Source organism: Lonchura striata, chromosome 20, assembly GCF_046129695.1.
Source record: "Lonchura striata isolate bLonStr1 chromosome 20, bLonStr1.mat, whole genome shotgun sequence".
Taxonomy (NCBI): Eukaryota; Metazoa; Chordata; class Aves; order Passeriformes; family Estrildidae; genus Lonchura; species Lonchura striata.
The window spans coordinates 11,651,269-11,677,736 of NC_134622.1; the positions used below are offsets into that span (position 1 = coordinate 11,651,269).

Below are 26,468 nucleotides of genomic sequence, written 5' to 3' on the forward strand. Positions count from 1 at the left end.
AGCCGCACGGAGTCACCCAGAGCCGCACGGTGCCATCCACAGCCACACGGTGACACCCAGAGACACACGATGTCACCCGCAGCCATACACGGTGCCATCCACAGCCACACGGTGCCATCCAGAGACACACGGTGACACCCGCAGCCATACACGGTGCCGCCCAGAGCCACACGGTGCTATCCACGCCACAGCACCGAGCGCCCAATACCCCGAGGGCCTTGGCAGAGGAAACGCCTCTCTAACAGGCCAGGTTTTCCCACCCCTTCAAACTGCAGGGCTGGAAGGCTAAGGCCCCGCCCTGTGATCTGAGGCAGTTTTGTGGCTCTTTTCAGGGACAGTAACCTTGGTCCTGGTGCTGCAGCACGAGGTGTGACCCCATGTGCTCTCATAATAACCTGTGACAGAGCACAAAGACAGTGTGCAGTGCTCTTGGGATAACAGGGTTGGCGTGTGCACCGTCCCCTTACCTGCCTGTTCCTGCCCATTTGCTGTTCCGTGAGCATCCCCCTCTCACTGCACGTTTAACTTTCCCACCACTGGACTCTATCAGATAGTTTTCACTTGCATTTCATGAGACAAACACCCTCAGTTATCCCTGGATGTTTCTGCTATCTCCTGAGATGAAGGTGTTTGTGCTGATCCTGGGTTCAGTGGTTCACTGAAGTCATGGAAAGCCCCCAGACAGCCCTTCCCATGGCAAAGCTAAAACCATGCTGAGCACCTGCGTGGGGAATTCACGGCACCTTCTTTAGGGCACAGGTGCAGCCGGAGCCTGGGCGGGGGGACACGGCTGAGGGCTGTGAGGCACTTCTGAGTGAGGGGACAGGCAGCTGAGGCACACCTGGACCAGGGGTTGTGATTGGCTGCGGGAATGCGGAGACAGCGTCTGAGCAGGACGCTGATTGGGCGATAGGAGCACGGACACAGCTGAGCCAGCCAATGGGTGCCCTTCTTCCGTTAAGTTCTGTTAGGCCTTGGTCTGGCTTCGGTTGTGTCTGGTAGAGATTGGAGCAGTATTGCGCTTTTTGCAGGAAACGGGCCTTCTTCGGACTCATAAGGACGTCTGTGTCACTTTGCTCCCCATTGCTACAGGGTCCCGGGCACTCAGGAGACAAGTAAGTATGGCCCTTTGCATGTAGGAAGCCAAGGCCAGTGTGTCACTTCCCATGTTTCTGAAGGGTTGGAAGTGGCAGCAGAATGTCGCAATAGTCACAGGTCAACAACATGTCAAAAGACTGAGCCTTTAAGAGCTTGAGGTGATGTGGAACGTGTGGCATTAGAGTCCCTGGGTCGATAGGAACATAGTCTCTTGTAGGAGAGCAAAAGATAATCATCTTTTCTTTTGTAGAGTTTGTCCAATGGCCTTGCTACTATCCAAGACACACCAGGTTCTGTGATCCTCATGGGCTCTTGCACCGCAACAGGCTCTTTCAGTCTTCTATTCTGTGAGAGATGGCCAATTATCCTCAACAAAGAAATGAATGTTTTATCACTTAATTGCAAACATATTAAGGGAAAGACTCATCAGTCATGGAGGGAAATTGAGGTGGCTGCTGGGTTTGGCATTGTCCATGCACGGACTCCTCTCTCTGCCAGATACTGCAAAATCACCCACGGTGGTCTGAAAAGAGAACATGCAGAGGAGAGAAGGCTGTGAAAGAAACCTCTGCACAGCGAAGTAGCAAAAGAGCAGGAACTTGGGAATGTGAAATGCATACAAAATACTTTTGTTTCCTACTCAATGGCAAGCATACTCTTGCCATGTGATTCTTCCTCTGCTGCCTGACTTACAGGAGACCTAGAAAACACTAAGGAAAATCCTAGAAACTCTTGAAATCCCCCTTTTGTAGGAGTGAAGATCTCTTGCCAATTTTGGCACAACTTTCTCTTTCTTGACATTTTTCTCTTTATTCTGCTGGATATCCTTTCTTCAAAGAGCAGAGAGGGAAAAAACCCTGAAACTGAAAGGCTCTGTCACAGTAACTCCACCCTAAACAGGGGTTTAGCCAAAAAAATTTTTAAAGGAGAAACCGCAGCATTGCCGGACAAGTATTAGGGTTTGATTTTCAGTGACAGTTCCACACACAGAGTAATTTGCTAATCCTTAGAGAAACTCTGGGATCTCAGGTTCCTTCTTTCCCATATAAGTTTGGCTTACATAAACTGGATTCAGCACGTAGCAGGATTCCTGCACCCCACCCCTGTCTGGCCTCTGTCCCCAGCATCCAGGCATGCTCCAGCCCAGGGGCAGAGAGACCCTGTGGCACCCTGAGGAGGGAGGCATGGCATGAGAGGTCCCTCCAGGCTGCAGGACCTCAGGGCTGGCTTGTGGTGAGCAGGAGGGTAGGGGCATGCTGCTATCCCCTTCACCTCTTGAGGGATGGTCATGGTATACTACCATCAGCTCCCCAAAGCCACCTTGGCCTCCCTGGGGTAGAGCTGCTTCCCTTGGACAAAATCTGCCAGCTCATGGGAGGTGTCTTCCCTCCATCTCCACGCAGGAGAAACCCAGCATCAGGCCCCAGCCTCGCGTCCCCAGGCACACGTGGGCTTCTCAGCTGTGCCCAGCAGATGCCCAGGCGTCATTGGTTTTCCAGTGCCCTTGGAGTATTTCAGGGTATCCAAGTACATTCCAGGCAAAATCTCCAACCTTCATTAGCCTTTCCTCCCTGGGGATACTTTGCTGTGATTGGATGGACTGACAGCACAAAGGCCCCAGGAACAGCATGTCCTGTCTCCTGGACCTCAGCAATACATTTGTAAATAGGAAACTTCAGAAGATATATAAATTAGAGAGAAAAATGAACAGAACTTCATGTTTTCAAAGCCAAGAAGTTTCAAGACTTTCTGAAGGAAGGTCAAGCATTTGTGTACCTGCTGTTACAACTGATCCCTTATACCTGTATGATGCAAGTGTTGTCTCTGAGGATGCAGAAAATATTAACTAACCTTCTTAGTCTGTCAAGTAGGGGCACTAATATTAATTCTTTCACTTTGCCAGAGTATCAGAAAAAATCATTCACTAGTCTTTGCACAATCTATCATAATGTCATAGACAACAGCTGCCACAGATGTTTCTCAGAAATTGGTGTGGTTCATTTCCCATCCAAACAAGCCCCTTCTGTCCCCCATTCTTCTTCTCTGAGAAAAATGAAAGAAGAAGACAAAGGAAGTGCAGTAAGCCATTATTTAGATCTGGGAATAATGAATGTTTATCTGGATTTTGTAACACAAATTATGTAATGAAGCAGAGAAAAGGCTTTTGAACAAATATGTTAATGAGATGGTAGCTAAGGGAGAGGTTACAGAGCTGCCAATTCTGAATCAAATTTTGAACATGATTTTCTTTTGGATCTTCTTTCTTTTGTAGTCATTAGCCTGCAGAGCATTTGAATGGGCTTTAGGGCACAAACTATATGGGAATCATCAATTCTAGGTCAAGAAGGACTGATCAGCAACATACACTGACTGAGAAGACCCCACTGACTCAAAATTCATAATGAGGGCTTTTATGTAGAAAGTTGTTGGGCATGGGGATTGTGCCGAAAGGACTGTTCATTCAGAGTCTTTAGAGCTTTTCCTGGAAAAATATCAGATGCTGCCCTGGGAACTTAGTTGAAAGCTACTCCTGAAGCAGGACAGTGGACTGGCAGTAACTGGGAAGCACAGACTGGAGGGAAAATGGAGAGCAATGAAGGAGTGGTTTTCTCTGAATGCTGGTAATAACTCTTTCTATTTAAATTCTGTGTAAACCTTCCAGTGCATAGCATTACCATACAAGACCTCTTCTAGGCATCTTTTGAATGCAAGAATCATGTAGAGGTAAGTTCTGAGCTGGTTGTTTTTTAAATGTAATTTTCAAAAGCCCAATAAGAAAACATTCTTTTTCTACTACATACTACAATATCTCAGGGTCAGTTGTTTTAATTTGTGTTTCTCATTGCCAAGTATGATTCGACTTAACGGTCCTTGTTTAATTTTATTTTGTTAAAACTTTTGTATCGCTGGCTGTTGCATGGAGCTTGCAACATGAAAGAACTTTAAAAAAATGTGAAGAGCTTTTGTCTTGAAAGAGAGTAGCAGTTATCTAGGTCAAATGGAGTGTTTAGAACAAGCAAACTGTACTTGTGTGCTTGGGCAGCATTTGAGTTAGAGGCAGAAAATATGTCTATCTGTAATTAAATGAACCAGCTTCTGCCTGTAAATCCACCTTTTCATGGGCCATTCCTACCCTCCAATAACTGGAGTAACTGGGATGATTGCCTTGTAGAGAGTGCAATATATCAGAAAAGCAGCTTCTCATGAACAAAACTAAACTATAAAAAAGTATATATTTTACAGTTTTTCTACTTGGACTGACCCTGGAAATCCTACTTTCTAAGTGGGATTGTTTTTCAGTCCCTTTCTTTATGAAATAATAAAAGTCAGCCTTTCTTTAATAGTCTTCAGCAGTTCAGGTGCGGCTGTTCCTACCACAACTGTTTCTTGCCCAGCCATAACTAGCCCAGTCCCTTGAGCTGGCTCTGGTGTTCACTGAACACTTCATTGAACCTATTCAGCTCATGAACAGCAGAAAAACATTCTGCTTTCTTTGTCAAGTTAAATTAAATGAACCCCAGTGCCACCAGCTGAGAAACATTGCAAAGGCCAGGGAAGGTTGGTGGCACTCAGCCACAGGATGGGCTTGGCTCTGTTACTCAAACCCTTGATTCTTCACATGCTTCAAAATACCTGGGTTTATTAGGACAGCAGAACAGCAAATGGGAGAAATGGCATCTTGCAACCAGGAAAAGTGGTTTCAAGTACAAGAGATCTGATTCAGCTCCTGGTTCCACCTCACATCACCACCCATGCCTAAGCCTATTTGTAACTCAAAAATTTGAGTTCCTTTGAAAACTGATTTGAAACTTACTACCAAGAAGAACAAGAACGGCACATTATTCAACACTAGGGTATCTAAGGATGCTACAGTCTTCTGCTTCTAAATTATGTCTGCAACTAAAACCGTGTTTTACCCACTGCTTCTAAAGCACTATTTAAAGCTATTGCTCTCTACTATGTTCAGAGCCATACTGACTAGAGGAAAGGATTCCTTTTTCTTGAAGGTGTGCAGTTTGTGCTCAATTACCATGAGCTGAATTTCAGGCTGTGGGATGTTTTTGTTTGACTGCTCTTTGGATCACCTAAAACTCCTCCTGGATGTTTTGCAGGTGCTTAGGCTCTCTGCAGCTCCCTTCTACCCAGCTATCAAACTGGCTCTGTAAAGCAAGTGGCCAAAACTTTGTCTGTCTTCTCCTTGGCACAGTGAAAATGAAGCTCATTATCAAATTATATGAAGGCAAGTTTGCAATAATTCCACACAATAAGGGAATATTGATTCCCTTTTCTTTATTGATAAAAAAAAAGGACTGAGGTGTGAATGAGTTAATTTCATTGCCCATGGAGTCCCTTGGGCATTAATAACCCATTAATAACTCTCCATTAATAACCCATATCTCATCTCCAGGTACAGCAAGCAAATCTTCTTTCACAAGATTAGTCCATCTAAATGGACTAATTGTGATATTTTTTGTCTTTCTCCTATTTTCATTTTTCTTCACTGCATCTTACTGAACAAGAAGACAACAAAGTATATTTGCACTGGTCTATCAGAGTTAGCTTTAGAACAACTCCTTTAGAGTGATCTATTTGCATTTTCTTATTTAAGTGCTTCTAGCCTTTTTTCCTTTTTTTTTTTTTTTTTTTTTTTTTCTGACTAGGAACCATTTTTTCATTGGAGACAGGCCACAGGAATTCAAGTTTTGGCCAATTCCCCACTTTCTACTAGACTTTGCACTGGTGTGAAGTGTGTTTCCTCTATGTTGGTAAGTTACCCAGAGGGACTGCTCCGAAAGGTTTGAAGATTTGGAATCTGTCCAGATCCGGTTGGCTACTGTTTTTCTTAGTGGACATTCACTGCTTTTATAAATGAAAAGTAACATTGGAGTGTCTTGTTTTGAACTTCTGTCACTCAAGTTCCTCTGGTCAGCAGAGGACAAAGAGTGCAAGCTGTAGTCAGAGCTCCCTTATTACTTGCTGTGGAATCTGAAATTCTTTATTTCTGTGAGTAATTGCTTGGTAAGACTGTGCTAAGAGACTGCAGGATCAAATTGTTGAGATATTATTTATGCTGATTTCAATTTCAGGTGGCTGTTGTCATCCCAGAAGCAAAACCTAAAATATGAACAATTTGCTTGTCCTCTGTCTAGCTGTCCCTTTCTGCCCACTCAGTCACGCTGGCCACCATCAGTAGGGCCGTCCCTTTGGATTCCAAGGCTGCGCTGTAGACAAAGACACCGAAGTCAACAACATCAAAAATAACCTTTCAAGTTAACCTTCCTGGGTTATTTTTAACCCAGATCCAGAGGCACAATGCCTCTCAAAATAATAGCGAAACACAGCCATGCATGCCTACACAGACCTTTGTTTTGGGGAGATCCCCACTGTGGTTTTAACTTTCCATTTCCCTGGAGGAGCTCAGTCCATCCCCACCACGGCGTGAATGAGCGAGGGACGATCCTCCCTTGGCGTGACCAGCACCTCCCGAAGGGCCAGCTCCCGAAAGGGGCCGAGGCGGCGCCCCGGTGCCTGCACGCCATCAGTCTGTGCTTGCCGCACCGTCCCGTGGGCTCTGTCAGCAGGGAGAATGTTCCTACAACACTCTCCCGAGTGGAGTGGTAGCCGATAGACAGCCACTGAGCCGCTGTCCTCGGCACGGAGGTGGCCTTAAGGAGGGGCACGGCACCGGCCCCGCGCCGTGTCCGGCGGGTCGGAGCGGGTCGGAGCGGGGCCAGGGCGCTCCGGGCGGCTCGGGGCGGCTCGGGGCGGCTCGGGGCGGCTCGGGGAGGCTCCGGGCGGCTCGGGGAGGCTCGGGGCGGCTCGGGGAGGCTCCGGGCGGCTCGGGGCGGCTCGGGGCGGCTCGGGGCGGCTCGGGGAGGCTCCGGGCGGCTCGGGGAGGCTCCGGGCGGCTCGGGGAGGCTCGGCGAGGCTCGCTCGCTGCCGTACTCAACCGCGCCGCTGCCCGGGGCGGCCCCCGGCCGGTCCCTCCCGTCCCGCCCGCCCCGTACTTAAAGCGGCGGCGGCGGGCGCTGCTCCCGCTCGCGCCCTGCCCGTGTCACCCCACAGAACATGGCCCCGACGTGCCTGCAGCCCCTGCTGAGGTGCCGCTCCCTCGCCATCCTCTTCCTCACGCCGCTGCTGCTGCTGCCGCTGCCGCTCGCTGTGCCCACGCGGGTAAGTGCCTGCGGGTCCCTGCGGGAGCAGCCCGGCTCCCGAGCCGCACATCCAACCCACCGTGCCAATTTGATGCAATTCATTCTGGGCCAAGACAAACCCGTTTGGAATTGTCCTGCATTATGTCCTGGCGATTGGAGTGGGCTGAGGGGCAGGAGTCCGTCCACCAGCTTTCTGCTGAGGGTCTGGTAGTCCCTGCATGTTGCTTGGTGGCATTCTCCATCCCGATGCAGTCAGCGTTGTGTTGTATGAATTGGTCAGGATTTCAAATGCCATGTCCTCCAATTCATCTGTCTTACTCCAGGGATGGCAAATGCTGAACTCCTTTGTGTTCAGTGTAGTTACACCACCATAAAATTGGAATAACCCAGGGAACTTTGGGCTTTAACACCTTGTAGCCTTCTTGACCAAATGTGAAACCTCAGTTTGCAGTATTTTAGCCTACTGGAGCTTTGGTGGCTATTCTAATGCCAAAACCAGCCTTTCTTCTGAGCAACTTGTATCGCTCGGTCAGTTTTAAAGTACAGGAAAATTTTATCTGTTTATAAACCAAATTGTCAACCCATCTTGTTTACCTGTCTAAGTTATACCATTCCATTGAATGGTGGTGCTTTATATAATGAGGAATTCCTGATTGTTAAGCTCTACTTTGAGTAAAAGTAGGAAAGATAATTTCCAAAAAAATTTAAGTAGGTCTTCAGTTTGCCATTATTTGTAGGCATATTGTGCCATTAATCTAATCTAAGAAGTTACAATATTTCACTATGGGAAAGCAATATTTCTGTCAGTGACTTTTTTCATCGCTCAACCAGGAGGCAGGTTACTGTGTTTTGTGTCAACTGTACAGAAACACCAAAGAGACATTCTGTGACCATTTCCATAAATCACAGATATATATAGGTATAAATACAAATATATATTTAATTCCAAGTCTTTGGTTGTTTGAATTGGCCACAGTTGTTAGAGTTAAATTATAAGCATGGTTGTATTTTTGAACTTTGCATAAATTATTTACTCTCTACTCTCTAAAACCAGTGTTTTGAATTTTATTCACTGACAGTTGTTTATCTGTCTTCTGTACTAGCAACAGATTAACCATAGTCAGTTCTATGCCTGCATTACTGTATTACTGCAGTACAGCATGAATTGTATCATGAGCTGACCTTATATTTATAAAAGGAAGAGACTTCAACAGGATCTGCCTGATATCTTCTAGTCTGAAGAATTCTTCTTTTCAAAACTTGTGCTGTAATTAATCTGGAAACTTGAGGGGAAAAAATTCACATTACTTACAAAAGGTGTTTTCTGCTTCTTAAACTTCTCAACAAAATTAATGAAAACACAGCCCTACTTACTAATATCACCTGATGTCAGTTTTTAGGTGCTACTCTCACACCATTTATTTTAGCAATAAAGTCACATTTGTTGTATTAGAGTAAAATCCTATAAACACATGCCCAAAATAGGGGCAAATAGTGAACTACAGAACAGCGACTTCAGCTTTCAAACAGTTCACTGTTAGCTAATGAATGCCTGCTTTTCCTGACAATTTTTAGAGTACAAACCACAGAAGGCTGGAATACAGAAATGCCTGGTCAACAGCCCAGAAATTCAGGTTACAACAATTCTAAACTAGGGAATCCCCTTAGCAGGTAGGGACAGTATGATTTGGGAAAGTAGTTTAATACCTCTAATGTGCTTAGTCACACACAAAAAACCCCCCAATAAAAACCACCCAACAAACAAACAAAAGACCACACACAAAAAAAAAACAACAACAAAAAAAAGGAGGTTTACTTTAGGAGTTACTTTAAAAAGTGAAGAACTTTTAAATTATTCAGTGAAATATTTTCTGAGCTCAACTGTGTTACTGGACATACATTGAAGACTTGTGAATTTCAGGCAAGCTAATCATCCACACTGGGAAATTTGGCCATCTATTTTAAAAAATTAACTCCATATTGCTGTTCTTGGCTCCTAGATGTAAAATCTGCTGACCTCAACCACCAAGAGGTACTTGCACATAGCAAACTGCACTTACCTAGTGCAGAAGATTTGTTTTTCTTACAGCATTTATTTTATGTGGATGTATTAAAGCAAGCACTATGGTCTTCTTGGTCAAAAATATCTTTTTATACAAGTGACTTCAGAACATGATTTAAAAGCACAATTTTAAGTCCTCATTCAGCATAACTTGTTAAGCTACAGACAGTGGAGTGTGTGAACCACTTTTAAGAGTCACCAATGTGTTTCTTATCTTTAAAAGCAGTTTCTAATGCTTAAATGTGTCTTCTATTATGTTGCAGGAGGCCAGATGTGCATATATCATCATCATCATGGCTGTGTACTGGTGCACTGAAGTGATGCCCCTGGCTATCACCTCCCTCATGCCAGTGGTATTTTTCCCTCTGCTTGGAGTTCAGACCTCTAAAAAAGTAAGGAACTTGTGCAATCCAGGTCTGATACAGAGAAATCCAGTGCTCTGATCCCTCATCAATATTTAGCCAACAAGTCTGTATTAGTGTTCAGGGTTCTTATATGGGAAGATGCTGAACTACATACACATTTGCCCAAACTGTTAACAGTGGGGGGCTTGAGGTGGTAGAGGGGAGGGTCTGTTTTGGGCATGGATCCTGCTGGAGAGCATCCCACTAGTGCCAGCAGTTTGTGTGTTTCCAACCACAAAGACAAAGTAGAGCTGACAGTTTTCTGGGAGATCTTAAAATGCATGAGACAAACTTGTGAGAGGATAACTGGCATGGTGCTGGCAGGTCTGCTGTGTCCTCCCCAGATCTCTGCCTGGGCTGTTTGTGCTGGAAGCACAAGGCAAAGGCTGTGTTCAGATTCTGTAGCCCAGGTTCACTACTGCCCAACAAGCTGGTAAAGGCAGGTGTGGTCGCTGATGGTGCTGAGAAAGCCCTTTTGGAGCTCAATATTTCCAGCGCCTTCCATACTTTGAACCCCCAGCTGCATTTTGGGAAACTGGTGTCATTCTGCACAACGATGCACAAAGAGCTCCTGCACAGGCAAGTCAGCGCAGGAGATCAAGGGTTCAGGAAACTGCAGGGAGCTCTCAGGCAGCAGCTGCCTCTTGTTCCAGTGTTGGTTGGGGCCTGAATTTGAGAGGGTGGTAGGCAAATTGTACTAGTGAAGCAAGTATTTTGGCCTGACTTACCTTCTTTATCTTTCAGGTGTGCTTGCAGTACCTAAATAACACAAACATGCTCTTCTTTGGAGGGCTGATTGTTGCAATTTCTGTTGAGCAGTGGAATCTTCACAAAAGGATTGCACTGAGGGTCCTTCTGATTCTTGGGGTGAAACCTGCACTGTAAGATATTACACTGTTTTTTTTCTTGTCACTTGTTAGTTTAGCGCAGGCCTAGGGATGATACTTAACAGTCCACAGAGAAAGGATCCTTCAAGAGCCAATTTAGCTGTACTTGCACAGAGTTTCCAGAAATGAAGTCTAGCAACAGGAGCAGTTAATTTGTACTTTATCCAAAACTAGCATCTGACTAAATTTTAGAAGCTCGCCATTGGGGACAAAATTATGACAGACTTAATTATGCCCTGGGATTCCTTCAGTGAATGTGGCAGAGCTACATGTGTCCTAGAAGGGAGTCTGGCCCTGCTCTGTACTAGTGACTGCACACATCCCTGCCTGGGCTTTATTCTCTAAATTACAGTGACTACAAAGCCTAGCAGCATCTGTTCACTTTCTTCCTCTCTCCTCTGTGTCTTTCTCTCTTTTCAGCCTGATGCTGGGATTTATGGCAGTCACTGCCTTCCTGTCAATGTGGATAAGCAACACGGCCACCACTGCCATGATGGTTCCCATTGTCCAGGCTGTCCTGGATCAATTGGACAGCACAGAGAATGATGTGACCATGGTGGAACAAGCATCTGGACAAACAAATACAGTGATTGAATTGGAGGAAAAGATCACATCAGAGTCCACTGCAGTGCATAGTAAGGGCCTGCTCACCAATAAGCTGATGCTACTGAACTTGCTAAACTCAGCTCCCCAGCCTAGGAGTGCTGTGTACCCTTTCCAAGGATAGAGGATGGTAACCTGACTGAAATCCTGTAAATACATGACAATTAGATGGCAATTAGGTTTTACAAAATAGCTTTCAATTTTGATGGCTGGCATTTTGTATGCTAGTGCTAGATCTCAGATGAGTTGTTTTGTTCTTTCCTCAGAGCTGGAGTAATCCAGTTTCCCTAGACTTAACCACCTGTTTAGGGAAGTGAAGAGCATATCCTGTGGGAAATAACCATCCAAACTCCCAGAATCCCACTTTCTAAATCTTGTGATTATCAGTGGGGATTCAGCTTCTAGGCCATGTAGGACTATTTGAAAAAATTATGTAAGCACAATCTATTTTTGTTCTAGGGTAATAAATATCTCTTTATTGACCAGATTGTATGTGGAGGTGGGGAGAAGAAAGAGGACTACCTTAAAAGCCACATGGAAAAGAGGAACTGGTGTAATTCGACTCACAGTAGAAAAACTGTTCTTGTGTATGATCTTACCCTGATGTTTGACTCCTAAAGGTCTTCTGCCACTCATGTGGTTCTACAATAGGTTTCACTTAATTTTACATATGTGCACAAAGTCAGACCTTCTCATTTCACTGCACTGCTGTGCTGTTACACAAGAATGTATTATTAAATATGATTAAAGATCAGATTCCAAGTACAGTGAAGAGAATAAGTGTGCAAAAAATACCCTTTGATATTGTTGAGTTGGTTGTAATTGCCATAAATTCTTTGTACTGCTCCATTACTCCAGTCAGACTTCAAGATTAGAGTGTTAACCTCAGAGAACAATGGACACAGCAGTAAAGTTTCGTGGTTATTGTAAATTGACATCATGCCAAGCAAGGATTTGGGTTTCAGTGGGTTTTTTTTTTTCCTGCCTGTTAAATCTGTTAAAGCTAGTTGGGTTCTCACTGTGGAATTGGAATGGTTCCAGATACTAAAATATTTGGCTGGTGGTAAGCCTCTCTGTGAAACAAGACATTACTGAAGAGGAGTTGTGGCACTGATGTGGGCAACAGCATCCTTGGATCATGTAAACCCAGTCCTTCAGTCTCTTTCTTCTGCTCCTCATGAACATTAGTCTGAAGTATTTAGGGAGATATCTGTGGGTTTTTAAATTAAAATAAATGGCACATGCAAACTGGAAGCACTAAGCCTACAGACTCTATCCTGAACTCTCTGCCTTTCCAACTTTACCTGAGGCAAATAATTTTCTTTCTGTCTAGTTGTTAGCAATGAACAAGTCACTGATGACCCCAAATCTTCTGAGGAAAAGAAAATGAGGAAGCGCATATGCAAGGGAATGACACTTTGTGTATGCTATGCTGCCAGCATTGGAGGAACTGCAACACTTACCGGAACAGGACCAAATGTGGTACTGAAAGGCCAGATGAATCAGTAAGTAATTTTTGCTGCTTCTTTTAGTTACCCTGTCATACTGTTTGTGTGACCAATTGACTGGTCTTAGATGACAATTTCACTTGTGAACTTCAAGCAATTAGTTGAGGAACTGAGACTGAGAAATGCATGAAGTGTTGGGGCTCTTTTTTTTTGCTTCAGCATCTTTTAAAAGGAAGCTATGTGATGGAATTAAGGTCTTCTGAGAAAATTGGAAATACTTGTTGGCAATCAACATGCAAGTGGCTGATTATGAGATACTGGTTCTTCTGTGTCCTCTTTTTCAACTGAAATGCAGCACATCAGAAGAGGAACTGCAGTAAAGAGCACCAGAATGTAGATTACTCATAAGCACACTGGAGAGAGCTAGAAGGAACTTGGCCCCTCCTGTAACACTGTTCCTCCATGCTGCGGCTGTGGAAACTGCAGTTGTGTTGTTCTGTCATTGCTAAACTGAGTTTGGGAACTGATCTACATGGAATCCAATCTTCAATGGAAATTTTTCCAACATTGCTTCCTTGTGTTGCAAGTACTTCAGCCTTAGCTGCTACATTATCTGTTGGTTTTAACACCCAGCTGGAAGTTTGCTATTGATATTTTTCCTCCTATCATTATTGGCAAGCACAGAGAATAACAAAAATTGCCTTTCTTAAAACCCTGTCTTCATTCATTCAAGCCAACTAGCAACCTTTTCATCTGTTGAAGGCAGCAGAAGTACAGGTATTAATTTCAGGAAAGACATTTCTTTCTGTCTTACTAGAATGAGTTGGGAGGAAGCAAAAAGTATCCTGTCTTGGGATAAATGAACAGGCATGTTAGAAGTGAAAGGTGTCTAGAATGTATGGGAGATCTTTCAGCCACACTTGTCTGACTGAGACCTAAGGTATCAACATAAGCTCCTATCCTGCATCAAAGTAAAACACAGAGAATACTGACAATCATTTAGGTTCTGCTCTGAAATCAGGCTGCCTTCCCCCATGATTTAAATCAGGCTGTGGATATGACCTGTGATTTCTTGTAATGCTTGTCCTAGATTTACATGCATAACTGTCACTAGCACATATTATAGGGAGACTGGATTACTAAATGTTTTGACATTCATACAGAAAATAATTTTTTTACAGGTTATACCCCAACAATAATGATGTTGTGAACTTTGCTTCCTGGTTTGGATTTGCATTCCCAAACATGGTCCTGATGTTGGTGCTAGCTTGGCTTTGGTTACAGTGCTCCTTCATGGGACTCAAGTGAGTATTTATCTACATGATATTGCGTAAAACCCTCAGTAAGTTAGTGCAGATCAGCTTACTGAGACATCTGGCTAAAACAAATGCACTGACAAGTTGCTAATTTTATAGCAGAGAGCAGATCTGTTTCACAGAAATTTTGAGGCCTGGAAACCTTTTGTGTTCATAGGAGGTATATTAAGGCAAAATCCCTATACATTCTTAACCTTTAGAGAGAATTGCTGGTTTATTTTTCAGTCTCTTGCCTGTGAATTTCAGCTCTGGCATAGCTGCTTTGCAGCCATTGATTCAAACCTGACTTTTTCATCCTGGGTTACTCCAAACTGACATCCTTTGCTAGACCACATTCTTCTTTGAGAACTAGTGTGTCCCCACAAAATACTTTGGCACTGTTGTAGTTTCTTTATTTATGGCCTCTGCTTTGGTCTGTGCCTGTCCCCAAGAGGGGCAACTTCAGAGTGATAAGGATGTTAGATCCCTCTAATATGTTTGTACTTACAGTATCTTTTTTCTCCATTTTTTTCAAAGTTTTAAAAAAAGCTGGGGCCTTGGGACAGAGAAAACTGACAAAGAAAAAGCTGCATACAGTGTGCTGAAGGCAGAAATGAAGAAGTTAGGCCCTATGTCTTATGCTGAATTAAATATCCTCCTCTTGTTTATATTGCTGGTGCTCTTGTGGTTTTCCAGAAACCCAGGCTTTGTAAAAGGCTGGGCTGCCAGGCTCTTCCCAGGAGGAGAAAAGTAAGTTTTTAGGGTTTTTTTTCCCATCTTTTACCCTCTTGGTTATTAATCAGATTCCCTTGCTCATACATTCCATTTTGAATGTGGGGTCATTAATTCCAACTTTACCTGACTTCACATGTTTGCTGGGCTTAATGCAATGGCTTGTACATGACACTACCAATCATCTATGATTTGACAGTTTGTACTGCAGTGAAAAAGCTGGAGACTGAGACATGGAGCAAGCTGAACTTCCTAAAAGAAGAGAAAATTCTGTAATGTTGGTCTCGGTCACACTGACATACACCTTGGCATTTTGTTTGTATGAGCTCCAATCAGTTGCAGTGACATTTGAATATTTGCTAATATTGCCTTTAACCAATACCTTAACTCACTGGAAAATTGATTTTTAGCTTTGAATGACTTCTTTGCATAGTATTTGTGCATGGCATGTTAGGAACATAAAATACATGTTGGGACTATGATTCAGGCCATTTCTTTAGATGTCTGTCTTTGAGATACAACTGCTGAATCTTGGCTTCAGCACAGAGAAGGAACCTTGCTCCAGGAGGGATGAGTTGTCATCCAGGACTCTATTTATTAATGTGTAGCTTGTTTCTTTTATTATTATAAATTATGGCAGGTCTGAGAGACTTCAGACATGATCTAATGACCCATTTTACTCAAGCCCCAAATGGGATGGCAAAGATCAGTGACTAGAATGCTGGAAGGCAGCCCTTTTCTAGGAAAAAGGTGACCATTTTCTAACCTGTATTCTCTTTTCTTCATTAGGTATATCTCTGATTCTGTTCCTGCTGTGTTTATTGCCCTGTTACTGTTTATCCTTCCTGCTCATAAGCCCAAGTGCAAAGCCTGGAATCCAAGCATGTCTGACCCTGAACAGACTGAAGAAGGTATTTAAAAGAGGGACTGTAGCACTGTGAAACATCTAACCCACTCAGCTAACAAGGCAGAAACATGCACAGGATTTGCATGCAGTTCTTTAGAGCATCTCACCTACCTCTCTTGTTGGACAGGCCTGGGGCACAGTCCATGTTCGTGCGTGTTACCCTCACCCTGTGCAGATTTCACAGTACTGTGCATCTGCCCACTGGTATCTTGCAGAACAGAAGACAAAATGTCTTTGCTCTCCTAAAACATGTTCTACTCTTTGCTCTCCTAAAACATGTTCTACTTTTCATTTCTCACTTCAGATAAAAAAAAGCCATTTTTATCAGCCCCGCTGCTAGACTGGAATGTGGTTCAAAGGAAGATGCCCTGGAGCATTGTGCTGCTGCTGGGAGGAGGTTTTGCTTTGGCAGATGCAAGCGCAGTATGTCCTAACATCTGTTTTTCTCTGACTCAAAGGCGAACTTTCCTGGTTTGTTACCTAGTCCTGTATTACTGGGCATGCACCCAAAGCCAAACCCAGTAGCAAAGTTCAGATCTGAAGGGACATCTAAATTAGCAAAAACCAAGGAGAGGTGAATGTTTGTGAGTCTTCTCCAGGAATTTTTGTTCTCTGACCAAGTTTCTTTAATTTATCTTACCTTTTGGAGACTCCCAAGTAAGTTGACATCTTCGCTGTCTGGACAGTCCAGAAAAGCATCCTTTCTTATTTCTGTAATCATCTCAATCCCAGCCCTGGCTAAAAAATTAGAAGTATAGATAGCACTTGTGAGATTTTCAAAACCATTTGAGGTTTTTTTGAAGCTTATATATCTTCAGACTTAAAGCAAAACCACTGCTGAAGTGGTTAGAAAGAAAATCCTGGGTTGATGCTGTGCTCATAAATTCACAGAAAAGGCAGCTAAATTCCCAGAACAGGAAGGAATCTTGAGGTGAACCATATTGTTTCTTTCATCACTGCTGAGATGCATCTAAATCAAAGTAAGCATTAGATATCAGTAGTGCCATACTTTGGCAGAAGTCATATTCACATCTAAGTTTTGTGGATTATTAGGTTTAAACCATGGGGCAAGTTAAAGCTCTGGGCCTGACATTCATCTACATACATCACACATAGATTATTAAAGCTTCAGAGCATTAAAAACAATCAAGTCAGAGATTTTGTAACCTGTTTGTATCAACTACTGCCTGTGTTCATACAGAATCATAAACTTCATAAACCTTAGAAAAATGTGCCAAGAAGCTTCTGGGCCATACATTAAGCATTTGCAATGGCCTCAGAGAAACTTTCTTGTTCAGCAAGAAAACCATAATTTTGTAAACTGTGTGTGAGCAAGTATTTGGTTTTCAGAAAAAATCAGAAAAGTGGGATTCAGTGTTATGTCTAGTTGGCAAGGAATTTTTTTTAATTTTTGTGACAGATAATTGTACTTTCCTGGATGGTGTTTGCATAATTCAGGACTCCTTTAGTATTATTTGACAGGAATGTTGCCCATAACATGGCTTCCCTGTTTGTGAGTCAGGGGTTCTAAACCTCACTTAAACCCACTTATTTTCTTGCAGAACTCTGGGCTCTCAGCTTGGATGGGTCGTCAGATGACTCCACTGGGATCTATCCCACCATGGGCCATTGCAACAGTGATCGCCCTTATTACAGCTGTCATCACTGAATGCACCAGTAACGTGGCCACAGCTACCCTCTTCCTGCCTATCTTTTCATCCTTGGTAAGATTGCTCCTGTCCTGCTACCCTGTCAGCTGGAGGATCAGAGTTAAACTGCGTGGCAAAGTAATACTATAATTATTGTCTTGGATGTTGCTCCAGTGTATTTAAAAAGAAGCCAGGTCACTCTTTCTGTAAGGTGTGTGCCTTGGCCCTGAAGAAAGTGAAGTGACAGTCACTTTTTCAATACATATCAGCAAACTTCTGGTCATTTTGAACTATTGGCTTAGAACTGGAAAAACACACACACACACACACACACAAAACCCAAACCAAAACAAAATCCAGCACTTTCTGATGATGCCTTTGAATTATTCATCTTGACATTTTGTGCTAAAATACTCAAAGTGGTAGATCTAATTACTAGAAATGTGTAATTTCTTATAGGAACCCAGAACAATTTTAAAACTTAGGAAAATCTGATAAGTTTTGCTGCATTTCCTGAGCAGAATCAAAACTGTGGCATAAAAAGAAAAATAGGTTACTTTGCTCTTTAATTAGAAAAGGACAAACACTTTATTTTAGACTATTTCATCAAAGCAAAATTACTCCAATCAAGGTACTGAGCTATTAATGACTTAAATTGGCACTTAAGTTTTGAGTGCCACAGAGTTTATGTATAGTCTAAGAATGTCACTCCACGTGCCTAGTAATTTTAATTCCCATTCTTGGAAAAAGGGTGGTCTGAGGTCAAAGAAAAGATTGTTGGATATATTTGACCAGAAATCTAAATTATACCATAGAGCAAAACAAACAACATGAAAGCATCAAGCTTGTTTTTAAATATCATTGGGAGGAAGCAACAGCAAGTTATCTATGAGCACATGTGGATTTCAGAATAAAAAGTTTGTGAATTATTTTGGTGATGTAATACAAGGAAACAAAATAAGCCTATGTATCTCATTGGTCTGGGGTAGATTGATCCTTTATGCTTTTCTTTTCAAACACCCCCATAGTGATATTCTCTCCATTTCATTGCAGGCTGAATCTATCAAGATCCACCCTTTGTATATTATGCTGCCTGCTACTCTCAGTGCTTCATTTGCCTTCATGCTACCTGTTGCAACACCACCAAATGCAATAGTGTTTTCTTATGGCCACATCCATGTTTTGGATATGGTAAGATAATTACCTTCTCTCTTATCTGAAATTCTCCATTGCTTTCTTCCTGAAATACGGTGGGAGGCTTTGGCAGACATACAGATTGGACCAAGTGAAATGAAAAACTGGTAAGTCATAAATCTCTGAAATCTGAAGGGTTAAAGTCCAGGCATGCCCTGCAGTGTTCTGGGGCTTTGGCAAGTGTCTAAAGCCTTGTCTCCACTGGAGCTGAAAGCAGAAGGTAGCAATCAGTAGCCCTTGGCTCTGGTCCTCTGATTTTCTGCCAGACCACACAGGGCAGGTTCTGGGTGGAATACACAAACATTACTGGTTTTCTAACTGGGTACTTGAAGAGGGCATAAGCTCTTCTCTATCTAATAAGAATGACTTGTTACACAGGCCTTAAAGCTCCTTGCCTGGTTGTATACATAGCAAACCATTCAAAGACTTGGCACAGTGTGTTCCCTAGTATCTCCACCTAAACAAGAACAGAAGGCAGTGGATACAATGGCTATTTCTGTGATTTGTTTGACCATCTTTCTTGTGTATGTACAAGTAGGTCTTGCTGCAGTTTGCTGTGCTGGTGTTTGGGTGTTGCTGGTTTGGACTTGATGTGCTGGTGTTTGGTTATTGTTGTTGGTTTGGATTTTTTTCCTCACAGGTTAAAGCTGGAATAGTGATGAATATGATTGCAGTCTGCTGTGTCACACTGGCCATCAACACATGGGGAAGACCTATGTTTGAGCTGGACACATTCCCAGCTTGGGCAAACAGCACAAGAAACCAGTGACCTGTGAAGAATTTGTGTGTTGAACAAGGAAAGTACCCTTAGTACTCCCTGTTTCCTAAAGTCCTGTATAAAGTCTCATCACCACTTCAGATCCACTGTTGGGTGTTTGCTGCCTTCCAGCAATCACACATCAGTTCAGATTTGAACCAACCCAATCTTACTCCAGTTGTGCTGGAGCCAAAAACATTTGCAATTATACAACCTCTGTGTCAGAATCTTAAGTACATTTGAGTGATCTGTTGTGCCTCCAATCAAGGTCAAGAATTAGGATTTATCAAACTTTCAATAAAGAGAGGGGAGGTTGTTTTATCAAATGGTTTGAACTATTATATCACTGGTATGTACTTGTAGATCATTAGCATTGAATATTGCACTCAGGCAGCTGTGGAACATTCCTTACCTATTCCTTATATCTACAAGTCAGCAGCTATACAGAGAAATCCCTGTTGTCACTTGTCTAGTGAAGGAAGAGTACATGATGTTATGCTATGTTATACTTTCATTGGGCCTCAGCCGTGTGGTGGCATCCTTCCAAGTCAACATCCAACAGACTTTCTCTTGCCTTGTTTTCACTCCCGAGTCTCACTGCATTCAGACACCCTTATTGAGGGTTGAGATAACCTAACTTCATGATGGTCATGATTCAGCTAGCATCTCAGACAATGATGCACTAAGGCTGGCACTGTGGCAATTAGAGGGCAGGGAGCCTTTGCCTCAGTCAAGGTGTGATTTCACATGCCAGCTGGTGTTTTCCGAGTGCCAGCCTGGAGATGACCAGTGACCCATGGGACTTCACATCTATTGCAGAAGTTCCTGAATTAGCCCCTGATGTGCCTTATTAATTAACTCTGGAATTTTTGAGTGAAGTTAAGACATGAGGAAGGCTCTAACTGATGATCTGGGGAAAATGTAGGGGCCCAGATTTTAGTGCTTTTGCTGGCTGACAGCAGTGGGAGTTGTCTTGTGTACTTTGGAATTCATGTCTTGTGAGAAAAGTAGTTTGTAACCTAATGATGCTATTTCTGTTGCAGAAGTAGTCTACAGAATACTTGGTGTTGGGCTGGGTGTATTTTGTCAGTGGTACATGAATACTTTTCCTTTAGTGCTGGGGATAGAGGTGGGTGGGAGGTAAAGCAGTGTTTTACAGTAGGGAAATCTGTGGGTATGACCTGGGATTTGCTTCCAGACCTGCCATGTATCCCCATGCAAGTCAGTTCACCTTTTTGTGCTTATTTCCCCTCCTAAAGATGATGTTATGGAACCTATCTACCTCACCAAGGTGTTGTGAGGACATAAGGGTCAAATTCTGCAGCCATAGTGATTTCCCACCTCATGATAATGGGTGCAAGGTGTTAAGTTATAGAATCATAGAATTCTGTGTAGAAGATGTGGCATATAGCATAGCATTGTGTTTAGGATATTTAGTAGTTCTGTTATTAATGTGAATTTTCTTTATGGAAATACATTTTTATCTAGAAGTGAGGAAAATATTTATCCACAAAATGACCAGGTGCTTTTTTGAGCAGAAAACTGCTTTAAGAATTGATTTTTGTGCCTTTATCTTTTATGCTCTTTCACGGTGCTAAGCACCATAAACTGTCCACTGAATGTTTTTCCCAAGGGCCACCAGTGGCTCCCTGTCTTCCCAGCTGGCTGCCTCTGGTGCAGCCTCACACTTCTTCCAGGAATGGTGGAGCATATGGATATACACACTTCCACTTGCAGAGTCTATCTAAGGAGGAGACCAGTTCTAGTGCCAGGAATTGGCAGATGAGATATTGCTTACAGATATTTGTCACCACCTGAAACTTATCACAGTATTTTTTTGAACAAAGTGAAACCAGGAACAGTTGAGCACGTTCTGTCCTTCGCAGTCACCACTTAATGCTGATTTGTATCTCTAGGTATCAAAAGGCATTTGAGAAAGAGATTTTCTCTGCTTTCTGATGGACTTCACAGTGTGAGAACATGTTATTTTTGCCAGTACATGGTGCTTGCTCTGCTCTGCCTGCCAAGATACAGGGGAGCTCGCATGGGTAGATGATACTGAGCTTGGCTATCTCAGTTCATGTAGACCAAAACTCCTCCAAAACCAGTTCCAGCTACAAGCTGTAGGACAGACAGTTCACTGTCCTGTTTGCAGAAAAGAATGTTCTGAAAGTTTATTGGAGGGGAGAGATTGCCCTCACCTCAGCTAGTGAAGAGCTTCACTCTGTTGCTGGACAAAAAGGAAGCAAATACTATTTTCATCAATAGTCACACAGGGTGATTCATGGTCAGGAGTGCTGGGCCTGGGAAGTGTGCATGTGGGGTAATAGTGTTTATTGTAACTGTGAAGTATTGGATGTGTCACCTCTCTGTACTGTTGATAGCAGTTTCTTTTTGAGAGACTTCTATGATATCCAGATTGATTAATATTTAATTTAAATGGGTGGGTTGCATAATTAGAGCCTGGCAAATAAAAACTATCTAGAACTGTCTCCCCTCCTGTGTAACATAGTGGACCACTTGTTTCTGCATTAGCTTCCACTGTAGCACACTGTTGCCCCAGTAAGAACCAGGAAGGTACATGCTGTAGTGAATAATACAAATCAGAGATTTGGACACCACTTTTAAGTGTCTTCAGATCTGAATATCAGTGGTTTCTCTTCTTTCAACAGCTAAGTGATAACTCAAGTTTGCATCTCTGAAGATATTCAGGTGGGACCAAATCAGGTGGCATACCCTACAAACTGTCTCATTCATTTCAGAGTAAAGTATTATAAGAATCTAAGAAACACAATCAGTTTTTAAGAATTAATGCTGTACAAACTTTCCAATATAACAGGCAGAAATGGGCTTTTCTTAAGCAACAAGCATGCATGGTGTCCTGTTCCAGTGCCCTGAGTAAATACATGTTGCTTGGAGTGGACAATGTTAGGACAATTGCTTTGTGACTAGATCTGGTTTACAGCCCCTTCAGCTGCAGACAAGTATCATAGAAACTTACCGGACATGGCATTTATTTTATTGCTCATCAAAGGAATATTGTTTTAGATGCAGAAGTTGTGATGGTCCTAAGGTAGTGGCATAAAATAATCTGTTTGCCCCTCACTTTAAAGCACGCACCCCCAGCACCCACAGAAAACATGGGAGTATCCTCAGTGTGGGCTTTGTCAGGGCAGGTTATTCAGCCACCCTGAGTGAGCAAACTATTCCCATTTTACCATATGAGGGCAGAGTGTGATTCCTTGTGGTCAGTGAGTCTGTCAGCTGGCCAGCTGGCAGCACAGCTAGCAGTGCCACCTCTAAGGCCTCTAAGGAGCTAAATTAATGCTTTCTTATTTTCTGCCCTCTTTCTATGGAACCTTGGCTTTTCCTTTCTTCTCTCAAAATACCAATTTACCAAAATATCAAGTTGCTAATGCTGTTTCTGCAAATACTGAGTGTCCCAAACCTGCAGCATTGTGATCTGGGCTGCACAGGGTTGCACAGGGTTCCTGACTGATCATGTACTAGTGTGCAAACTTGTTCCCACAGTGTACTAGTGCTTGGGAATGGTCTCACAACTGTGAATGAGTTAATGAATTACCAAACTACAAGAAAACATACAAAGAGATAACAAAGGTATTTCCTGCCCACACGTTGAACATCTAGATCTGTGAAATAGAGAAGAAAAACCTTTCAGCATTCTCTACATGATTAGAACTTGTCCCCAAGATGAAGAGTGGTCAGATTTGTTGGTGTCATCCACTGAGTTCAGAGCAGCAAGTAGTGCATTCCAGTTGAGTTCTGATCTCATTTGAACTCAGTGTTTGGCTTATTCAGCCTCTGTTTTCCAGCTCAGGTGTGTTGCCACTTGAAATAGCAATAACCTGGTTGTAGCCAAACCCAACATTTGCTGACAAAGTTGGAATTGGACAGTTGGTGAAAATCAGCCCAGAAAAAGAATTAGATCACTGCATCAATCCTAGCCAAAATGCAGGAGTGGTTCCTCTTCCTTTCTACTAGTGACATATTGTATACATTTTTACATACTTCACATCTTTTTTTTTTTTCCCCTGTCTGTGCTAAATATGTGAAGAAGTGGGTGGTAATGAATCCTGAGCCCTTGGATCAAGTGACAGAGTTTTCACAATGTTTTCCAGTGTGGGTGAATAAAAGTGTGATTTTAGACAAGTCTGATCAATCTCTTTGTGCTATTGAGAGGTTTTCAACACTTCTTGCACCACAAGGCCACCAGTCTCCTGCCAGACAGGCTCAGCATTTGCCTGCATGGTTTAGTGGCAGGGTGCTGATTCTCCTGTGCCCAGAAGAACCGTATCAGTGGCAGCTCCTCAGTGGCAGATCAGACCTTCCCCTTTGTGTATCTGTACCTGTCCCTGAGTGAAGGGTCTGTGACACAGAGAGGGCTTGCCATGCACTGCAGACTGCCTCTGCTTGGCACAGAAATTCTGAGGGAAGTACAGCCCTTACCACTGGGAGCACAGAGTAAAGGTAGGCATACCATGGTGCCCTGAGGTGATTTGGGACTGCTAAATACAATGTTTGGTAGTTATTTAAAAATAGAGATGACTATACTGAAGCTATTTTCCCCCCATTTTTTCTAGAGCATTTAGTCAATAGCTGCCCATTATGGTGTAAATGTAGATTTACATTTACTGTGGATGCTGGCCATAAGAAAGAGGCTGTTTCTTCTGTCAGAGAAAAGATGTTATCCTTTCCCAGTTTACTTCAGTGCTTTATTTACCCACACAAAATTATTTCCCAGACTTATTTGGCACATGGCACTTCAATGAGTTTTCATAAGCTGTTTCAGTGAGTGTGAGCCTCATTACAGTGTTCATAAAACTTTTTTTACAGACAAACCATTTTCCTGAAAAAACTTAATGTTCCATATACTAAATCTAATTTATTGTTGTTTCCTTTGTGAGCTTTTCTTTGAGAACAATAACTTGGGTTGGGTCTTAGCAAATATTTTAGAAAGCCAGCTGAAGATCAAATTTCCACCAGAAACAAAGTTAACACAACCTTTCAACTAAGAAATTATTATTCTGGAGGAAATTTCTATTTTACTTCAATATTTTGCCTTGGCTATATGGTCAGAAATCAGAAACATAGGAATGTATATTACTCCCGGCAAATGGCTGATTTCAAATTCTCCTGCTGTCCAGGTGTCTTAATAGAAGCCCTCACATATTTTTAACCAACTCATTATGGAAAAACATAAAATGCTTTCTGACACATGACATTTAATCTTTAATTTATCTTTAAATTCTAGTGTTTGTCTGAAGCTGGAGGAGTACCACAGTCACAGAAGTATATGTGCCAGTGCCTTCAATACACCAGTCTTTTTACACTATTTCATCCAGTTTGCAGCTTGCCTGAACGGTATTTAGCATCTGTGGATGAAGTGGTTGCACACGACTGTTATTGGCCTTCTGAAATGCACATTACCTGCCAGTTTCTTGACCTCAAAAAAGTGAACTTAGTGAAGAGTTAAGCCTTTAATTAAATATGTTCTGACAATTGTTTTAGTCACTGAAAACTATGATTTTCTTTCTATTGAATTACAATTATAGCATTGGAGTAAAAAAATTGCAGACTTTGTGCTGGCTTGTTATATATATAACATAATGCATACTCTGCTCTCTGTTATTTAACCATATTTGAAGCAGGATGCTCTCCATCTACAGAAGCTGTCTTGCATTCTGTGGGTAAAATCCTGTCAGATGTCCATGTTAGTATCAGTTTGCATTCTATTCCAAAGCAATGGGTAAATGGGAGTGAACAAGAGGGGATGTCTTGGGTTTCATGCACCGGTGTAAAACATTTCCCTATTTCATCTCACTTGATCAGTTCTCAGTGATGAAATTGATGGAGCTTTTTTCTCTCTGGTGCAGATGCACTGCACAGTGGTGTCACAGAGGAATCTTTTGCAGCATTTCTCTTCCTCAGCGTTTACCTTCAAGATTCAACAGCATGCCAAATGAGACTTTATTTTCTCTTGTGTCTCATAAAACCGTGGTGGCTTCAGGTCCCAGAAGTGGCTCAATTTAAGAGCTGTGTCTCTATGCCAGCTCTAATGAGTTAAGATAAACTTACTGTCCTAAACCATCACATTTCTGGGCAGGCAACAGCAGTGACAGCAGTCTAGTCTATGAAAGGAGAAACTGAGGCAGCAATGTCATCCTTGTTCTATGACAATAAGACAAATTTCTGGCTCACAGTTATATTGACACATGTCCTGCAAGTTTGGCTCACCTGACATTTAAAAACAAAACAAAACTAAACAAACAAAAAAAACCCCAAACTTTTCTTCAAGAATGTTCTCCTATATAAAATATTTAAACTATAAAATCTCCTATACTAAAATCCTGATTTTCAATTTTATTCCTAATTTTGATGGACAAGAATTGAGATGTTTAACTTAACTTGGGCAAACCTACATTGTAATTTATTTTTGTGACCAATCCTTTTTTAGGATTCTCTCCTCTGAAGTCACTCTTGGGAAAGAAATCCTGTTCTAGAATAGCAATGCAGACACGTGGGATCTCTTTGATCTCTTCTTTTAGATCAAAGTCTGTGTTTACTGGGGAGTGACTTGTTATGTTTTAATATAGTAATAGTAGTATTCCACAACCACTAAAATGTTGCCTAAGAAAGCAACTCTTTTTTATTAAGAAAAAAACTATGCATGAATCCTTTTTATATGGTTTTTGTAATGCAATTCCCAGGGGAAAATTCATACTGCATAGGAAAATATAGTATTATAGAAAATTGCTATGTTGGATGCCAAAAATACTTCAACAAATTAAAATTGAAAATAATTAAAACAACAAAAAAAGGAAAAATTAGAAGGATTTCAGGTAAGCCTGTAGAGATTGCTTCCACTGCTGCTGCTCACTCAAGGAGCATTTGCTTGTTAATGGTTTTATTCTGAGACAACTGTGTTTTAATTAATGAAGAATTAAGCGTAGAGGTTGACAGAAATCTCTTTGGCTGACTGTAAAGTCACTACGAAAAACAAACAAACAAAAAAGCCCTGCAAAGTTCCCAACTTTGTCCAATATCCAGTATTTACCATTAAACTTTAAATACAGTTTAGTGTTTTAGTTGATTCTAAAAGTTGATTCTCTCCACTTCCTTTTGCTCTGGAAGGGATGAACAGTGGCTTTGTGTAGTACAAAGCTAAAATGAATGTTCTGCAAATACAAACAAAACTTCATCCTCTTTTTATCCTTCGCAGCTCAAGGGGTATCTGGGGAAAGAACATGCCTGGAACA

General features: G+C 42.3%; 1 protein-coding gene and 1 long non-coding RNA gene across 6 annotated transcripts; one reads left to right on the forward strand and one right to left on the reverse strand.

Moving 5' to 3' along the window:
- The first annotated feature begins 3,494 nt into the window (after positions 1–3,494).
- On the forward strand, positions 3,495–26,284 carry LOC110471971 (Na(+)/citrate cotransporter). Of its 5 annotated transcripts, XM_077787613.1 has the most exons (16): positions 3,495–3,822; positions 5,211–5,338; positions 5,760–5,864; positions 7,165–7,272; positions 9,579–9,707; positions 10,464–10,600; positions 11,027–11,241; positions 12,543–12,714; positions 13,839–13,961; positions 14,490–14,702; positions 15,474–15,595; positions 15,896–16,014; positions 17,154–17,315; positions 18,294–18,431; positions 19,075–19,229; positions 24,462–26,284. In XM_077787613.1, exons 2-15 carry the CDS (start codon positions 5,333–5,335, stop codon positions 19,201–19,203), a joined length of 1,878 nt encoding a protein of 625 aa, XP_077643739.1. In that variant the 5' UTR covers positions 3,495–3,822; positions 5,211–5,332; the 3' UTR covers positions 19,204–19,229; positions 24,462–26,284. The 5 variants fall into 5 exon arrangements, with proteins under 5 accessions (XP_077643739.1, XP_077643740.1, XP_077643743.1 ...); XM_077787614.1 differs by having other exon boundaries at positions 3,496–3,719; positions 19,075–26,284; XM_077787617.1 differs by lacking the exon at positions 5,211–5,338 and having other exon boundaries at positions 3,496–3,822; positions 19,075–26,284.
- LOC116184316 (uncharacterized) lies at positions 6,073–7,269 on the reverse strand. Its single transcript, XR_013340984.1, has 2 exons — positions 7,183–7,269; positions 6,073–6,320 (listed from the first exon to the last, which is right to left on the reverse strand). It is a non-coding gene; the product is annotated as an uncharacterized LOC116184316 (long non-coding RNA).
- Positions 26,285–26,468: the final 184 nt, after the last annotated feature.

What these genes read in the sequence shown, in the direction of transcription:
- LOC110471971 (XM_077787613.1), top strand. An exon ending in CTTGGGGTGAAACCTGCACT is followed by an intron (nt 10,601 to 11,026) that starts GTAAGATATTAC and finishes CTCTCTTTTCAG; the next exon opens with CCTGATGCTGGGATTTATGG. An exon ending in CTTTGGCAGATGCAAGCGCA is followed by an intron (nt 16,015 to 17,153) that starts GTATGTCCTAAC and finishes ATTTTCTTGCAG; the next exon opens with AACTCTGGGCTCTCAGCTTG.